This window comes from Vanacampus margaritifer, chromosome 10, assembly GCF_051991255.1.
Source record: "Vanacampus margaritifer isolate UIUO_Vmar chromosome 10, RoL_Vmar_1.0, whole genome shotgun sequence".
Lineage (NCBI taxonomy): Eukaryota > Metazoa > Chordata > Actinopteri > Syngnathiformes > Syngnathidae > Vanacampus > Vanacampus margaritifer.
This window is the reverse complement of record NC_135441.1, coordinates 8,679,014-8,685,593: the sequence shown is the minus strand read 5'-3', so window position 1 is coordinate 8,685,593 and position 6,580 is coordinate 8,679,014. Positions and strand designations below refer to the sequence as shown.

Sequence of the window (6,580 nt, the reverse complement as noted above, 5' to 3'; positions counted from 1 at the left end):
AATGATGTTTCTAATATACATTGAGTATTTATCATTTAATTTAACATAGACAACTGAATATCAGATGATTTTTTTGGTTACATAATTATTATTGGGTAGGTGCAAGGTTTTAGTTTTGAGTGAGTACAGTTCGAAGAGCTTTCTTTTGGATTTGATGTTTCGTTAAGGTCGGTATCACAGACGCTCAATTTTTTTTTTTAAATACAGATAATTCCTTCAGTGGCAGCTCTGTATTGACTCCTCCTGCTTTTCACCCAGAGAGCTGTAGCACACTTAGCTTTGGCTTGCTACTCTCCTTGGGCTGGATACAGTCAGAGACGGTGGTTGGCGGCCAGATGCCATGAAGGTTGCCGCAGGTTGTCTTCAGCTGGTTTGGTTGTTTGGGAAATAGTTGTAAGTTGAGGGTTCAAGGGGAGGCTATAGCGGTAAAGGCAATAAGGGCCAGCACTTTCTGAGAGATGAGGCATTAAAGAGGAAGTAGATCCTTGAGGACTGAAATGGCTGGGGAGTGGGATCAAGCATGGGGGGCTTGATCGAGACAAACTTGGATCACGACAGCTGTGAGCTTTCTTTCCCTGCAGCATCGAGAAGAGCGAGGGGTCTGTTAGTGGCGACACTGGTGACAGGCCTCTGAGTCTGTCTGCTCCCACGGCCGAGAAGCTTCTGCTGGGCAATGCGGGGCTGGGCAAAGTTTTTCCGTAGAATGGAAGTGCAAGAGTGTGAAGAGCACTGTCCTGGCAGGAGAGCGTAGAGAGTGAAAGAAAGGGCGAAGAAGATGAGAGGGGCAGGAGACTCTTCAGCGGGCACGCGATGCTGGTTGGGGACCCCAAGCTCCCTGTTGGCAGATGCCAGAAACATGAATGAAAACAACAGAGGTGGGCACTTTTGTCTCTCTGTCGGCCCATCGTTGACGGATGCACGGTAAATTCTGTAGAATAAATTTGACTCTAATTTAGAATGCACTCTAAAAAACTGTTGGGTCAAAAGTAACCGAATTGTGGATCAAAAATGGACCAATTCCCTTTATGGGTCAATTTGACTTAACTCAACTATTTTTAGGGTGTGCACTCTAAAAACAGCCGGACATCAGTTAATTTTTGACCCATAGTAACTATTTTAGAGTGTGCACTCTAAAAAAAAAAGTCAAAAATGGACCGATCCTCTACTTGGGTCTATATTAAAAATCGTGTCACTTTGTATAAAACATTCAAGAAAGTTGGGTCAAATTGACCCATAAAGTGAATTGGTCCATTTTTTGCTATCCATTGGGTTAATTTTTGATCCAACTGTTTTTAGAGTGTGGGACCAATTAGACTCAGTGTTAGAGTAGGCTAATATTTACACTTGGGAGAAAGTAAAATAAAGAATTGGGGAAAAAAAGCCACTGAAGGGTTGAGGAATTAACTCATGACCTTCAATTTTGGAGACTTATATCACCTGAGCAGTACTCCTCCGACTGTTTGCTTATCTCAAAGAGACCAAAAACATTGTTTTATGAAAATTCCAGCTGACACGAGTGACGAGTGACACACCACAGGAGCTGCGTGGCTGACAAAGTAGATTTCCTATATCCCATGCTAAAGTTCATGCGTTTGTTCAGCAACCCTTGATTGACTTTTATTTTATTTCTTTCAATTCTTTATTTTATTCTCTTCCAAGTGTAAATATCACTCTAAAACTGAATCTATTTAGTCCCACTCTAAATAGAGTCTTATTTACTCTACGGAATTTACTGTGTGCCTACTTTTAGGCAAAGGGCCCACATTTTTAGTGAGTGCTTTCTGATGTGAAACCTCAATAAGGGTGAGTACAGACGATCCTTCTCATTCCGTGTATTTTTATGAGGCTTCATGTCATAAAGCACTTGCCGAAATTGTGTGCATCCGTCAATGATGGGCCAACGAAGAGACGGAATAGCCCACCTCTGGAAGACAGCCTTGAAGAACTGGACAGAAGAAATAATGCAAGCAACGGATACCTTGAAGCTGTATGGCAAATGGCTTGAAGTCCAGGCTGAGAGGAGACCTCCAAGGGTAAGACTCCAGTAAACCATCCAACACTCCCCTGTCCAAAAACAAACACATAATGATACAGAAATACGGAAAATCCTAATACAAGGTATTTAAATATTGGCTGCCTATGCCAATTTTATTTCAGGGTATTATGTAGTATCTCGTTTCGGTGGTTCAGCTTAAAGTCTCTCTTGGGCCCAGTTGTGGAGTGTTTTCTGCAGTTGTAACATGTGTTGATGTTATGCGAGGGTTTCCGAACCTATTTCTTCCCGGGTCCCTGAAGCCCTTGGCAAATGGGTTCCTGTCGATCTTCAATTTTGTGATCTTGCCCAGACATGAGGAGGAGAGGTGTTTAGTTAGGATCAATGATTACAATAACACACAAAGTGGCAGAGTTCTCCAGCGGATGGACTACTACTCCTTTGTGTCATGTATGGTTCTCAGGGAGATTTTTTTTCACTGTCTTAAAAGGCATTGGACCCGAACAGGCAACCCAGTCATAGTGTGCTATTTTTTTTTGTAATAATACCATCATAAATTGTAAAAGTGACCACTGATGAAAATGGCTGGTAGTCCTGGTGGTGGACGTCTGTTAGTGAAGAAAAGTAACCAACAGTAGTGAATGTGAGCCTCATCACCTTCAAGATGTTGAGATTAAAATTTTGTGAGGTCAGGGCAGAACTGCTGACTGAATCAGCATAATAAAGGCACATCTGCTTTTGGAATATATTTGGCATGGGAACATGAGATTTTATTGTATTTTTTTTTCAAATTGTTAATCAAACTGGGTTGCTCAAAACTTTTTTATTTAATTTCCGTGCAGAGCATTTCAGCAGGCAATAGAATCATGCTGTTTCAGCAAGTGCTACCTGTTGATTCTGATAGGCTGTGACGGTGGTGAACTCAGTTTCTGGGAAAGAGAAGCTGAACACTCCCTCAGCGGGCAGCGACTGGATCTGGGACAAGTCCATCCGAGGGTCATGTTGGATAACGTGCACGCGTGGCTTGTACTTGTGCATGGACTGGAGAATTATCTGCATCAAGAGAAGGCGCTATTATACAGTATAGTAGCAGCTCTTTTTTTCTGTAACTTAAACATAACATGCAAATAACACACCAAACATGGCTGTAACCATGTTTAAAAAAATTGTGGGAAAAAACACCCATCAAACTTTCCTAAAAGTTAAAGTGATGTCATCAGCCATCTTAACCAATAGTCTAAACATGTCATTTTAGAAAAAAAGGAATGCTACAAATAGAAAAAATATACAAAACAGACTGTTTACTTTTTCATGCCAGACAAAACAAAATCGCACATATGGCATCAACATTGAACTCATGGTAAAGAGCACATTTCCTATATTATACGAAATGTATCTATGTATGCTGCAAATAAATAAATAAAAACTCCTCTGAGCTAAACAGTTTTATTAACTATTATTAATTGTCTTCTGTTATTCTAGTTGGTAAATTCCCAAAACTGCAGTCCTACCAAAGAAAATAGTAAACATGGATCTTATTCATGCATGGTCATGATCTTTTTAGATTAATATTTTTTTTCTTTATGGTTTATAATAAACTTATTCATGAAAGTATTTATTTAATGTAGCTTCTACTGTAACAAGTCATTGGCTTGAGTCCTTACATATTAACTCCCCAAATTGCATTTGTTTGATTATTGTGCACTTGTATGATTGTCCCAATTTTATAATTCCGTCTTTCCTCATTTATTGTAATTTAGGGATGTAATTGTATGTTAAAATGCAAATGTCAATGAACATATTTTCTTTTCGCATCCCTACATTAAAGGTGTAAGAATAAAATAAATAAATAAATAAATAAAAGAAGACCAAAGTCTTTCTTAATGATAGAAAAAAAAACTACTGGTTATTCGGCTCACCAACATGAAAATCAACACAGTATAAATTTGTCAGAATAAAACGCAGTGCTAAGCCAAATGAAACACTTTACAGCTTTTGTGTCGGAAATGAAGCATTGTGATGCTGTGTTTTTATGATTCTCCTGCAGCACAATTTCAAGATTATATTTATATTAATTGGGATGAAGATTTTTTTACAGTGTTTATTTTTACTCCAAAATGTTGTGGATTAAATTCAACTAATACTGAGAGATCTTAACTATCGCAATTTTCAGTTTCTGCACAACGAAAAAAGAACCAGATTTGACTGCAACCTGGCTCTCTCGTTAAGTCACTGTTTACTTACATGGCCCTTGTCGTCCATCTCGTTGTTGGTGAGTTTAACTCTGTCAAAGCTGATCACCTGACGCATCCACGTCTCTCCCGCGCACGGTGAGTCCGCGTGCACGTAGAGCCTGGGTGAGATGCACGAATGGTCTGTGTTTCCTGCTACCATCCACTGAGAACTGTGGTAAACATACCTATATGGGGTGTATAGCTTTATTTTAGTTTTAAAATGAATACCTTTACTTTTGTTGTTATACGTTGGCAACTTATGACATAAATCGACTTCGGTGTTCTGTAGCTGCCTTACATTTATAATAGAACATTTGTAGGAGTAGCCTAAGCTTACGTTATCAAATACAATTAAACACACCTATAACGTTTCGAGTCTACTGGCATGACGTCCATTGCGATGTAATACTGCTGGCATGGATCCAGATTCCGCACCTTGACACGAACGGATGGAAACATTCTCCTATGGGGGGGAAAAAATGAAATTTCAATGCAATTTTTAAGTGGTTTATATCGTGCTCCTATCCCTCTCTGTGCCTCTCTGTAACGGCCAAATTCAGATCAAAGGTTCAGGTCGGGGGCCCTGTGTGGGACATCAGCACTCCCGAGATTTATGACCTGTTTTCTCGGTAATTAAATTAACGGAACCCAGATTTCAGTTAAAGCCCACTAACTCATTGTAGTGCAAATAAAAACATATGGGTTTATTTTCGACTTCAGATGCCGTTATAGGCCGGTTCCACATGCATTTGGTAAAAATTGTTTTTTTTTTTAAAAAGGAGAGAGAGAGAAATCATTAATTTGATGTGAAAACTTTACCTTTAGCTCTTAGCTCATATTGTAAATTGCAAAAAGCCACTGTTACTTTAAATGACGACAAAAATCTCAGTTTTGTGTCATGCACATTCAATTCTGTTTCAAACTCGATGTACACCAATTGTATAACACCAAGATGTCTACAAAATATTTCATGTCATGTCTTTTTTTTTCAAGCAGACAGTTCAAATTTGTTTATTGAGAAAATATTATATTTCCTATTATTTTGTGGTGGGTCTGTGTCTTTGGCATGTTCGTCAATTAATCTGCCAAATACTGTATGCTTTTTATTTATTAATGTATTTATTTGTTTATTGTATTTTATTTAATTAAAAAAAAAAATTATCATCAAAATAGCATCTTACCTTCCAGCTTTGGTGATGATCATTTCCGTGCCGATCTCAAAGAATCTCTTCCAGAGCTCTGAGCCCTGCAGCTCAACACGAACCTCTCTCTCTGGAGTGCATTCACTCTCTTCGAGTTTGCTGGATAACCCGGCCGGTTCGGCCTCCGTCACCTGAAAATCCTCTTTAGTTGTCTCATGGGTGAGCCGGCACTCGGCTGATCCTGTAAGCGAAACCTTTTACTCCTTAATTGCGCGTAGGCACTTAAGACTTTTTTTTTTTAAATAGTGGTAAACATTAATATTTTGACAAAATTGTGGATTATTTGAACGTTGATTTGAAAATTTTGAACACTTCAAAAAATACTGCAGGTTTTTCCTCAGTTATTCTTAAATTAGGCCTAAAATAAAATAAAGAAATAAATCCATTCTTATATGTTCCTCACCGGTGAAGATGCTTGCGTCAGTGTCAGTGTGTCCACGTGAATTTAAGACAAGTTCCTCTGACACTTTCATCCTCTTGCAGGGTTTCCCAACCAGCGCTTCGACGGAGAAGGCGTGCGCCTTGGAACTGAGACCTTGCATTTTGCCCGACGACATCCCAAAACTTGACTTTGCACCTTTTCGTATCCCGGCTCATTCAGGAGCCGCTGCCGAACCTCAGCACAGCAGGGAGCTGCGATCCCCCTCTCGCTTCGGGTCCTTGGCGCTTCGTAATTAATCCGATTCCATTCCATGTGTTCTCCTAGATGTTCCCCTGCATCCAAGTCCTTGATTGTTGACACGCCTCCCCTTGCTCACTATTATCCCCCTCTCCACTTCATTCGTTTCAGAGGTCTTCCTTAATTTCTCTGCCTCCGTCGGCTGTGCGTCACAGGAGAAAGTGGGTGGGGAGATCCAGCGCGCATTCCTCCCCTTTGCCTCTATTTATTTATGTATTTATTTATTTATTTATTTATTATTTCTCTGTCTAATTAGAGATTTAAATGGTGAATCACATCTTCTAAATTTTATCGATAGCCTACATTTTAAAACCGTTTCCCAAGTCCGCAGACTCTCACGTTGATTTGGTTGATCACCCCAAACCACTCCTTTTATTTGAAGGCAAAATTAAATTATTCATTAGTAGGCCTGCATTATTTTATTCTCAGTAGTCGGCGGAGGTGTGGGCAAATTCGCAATTATGAATAGTAT

General features: G+C 39.5%; 1 protein-coding gene across 1 annotated transcript; it reads right to left on the bottom strand.

The window, feature by feature from the left end:
- Positions 1 to 311: 311 nt before the first annotated feature.
- tbx22 (T-box transcription factor 22) lies at positions 312 to 5,971 on the bottom strand. Its single transcript, XM_077578463.1, has 8 exons — positions 5,833 to 5,971; positions 5,409 to 5,610; positions 4,589 to 4,690; positions 4,238 to 4,412; positions 2,882 to 3,046; positions 2,272 to 2,336; positions 1,979 to 2,064; positions 312 to 835 (listed from the first exon to the last, which is right to left on the bottom strand). Exons 1-8 carry the CDS (start codon positions 5,969 to 5,971, stop codon positions 312 to 314), a joined length of 1,458 nt encoding a protein of 485 aa, XP_077434589.1.
- Between the last annotated feature and the right edge of the window lie 609 nt (positions 5,972 to 6,580).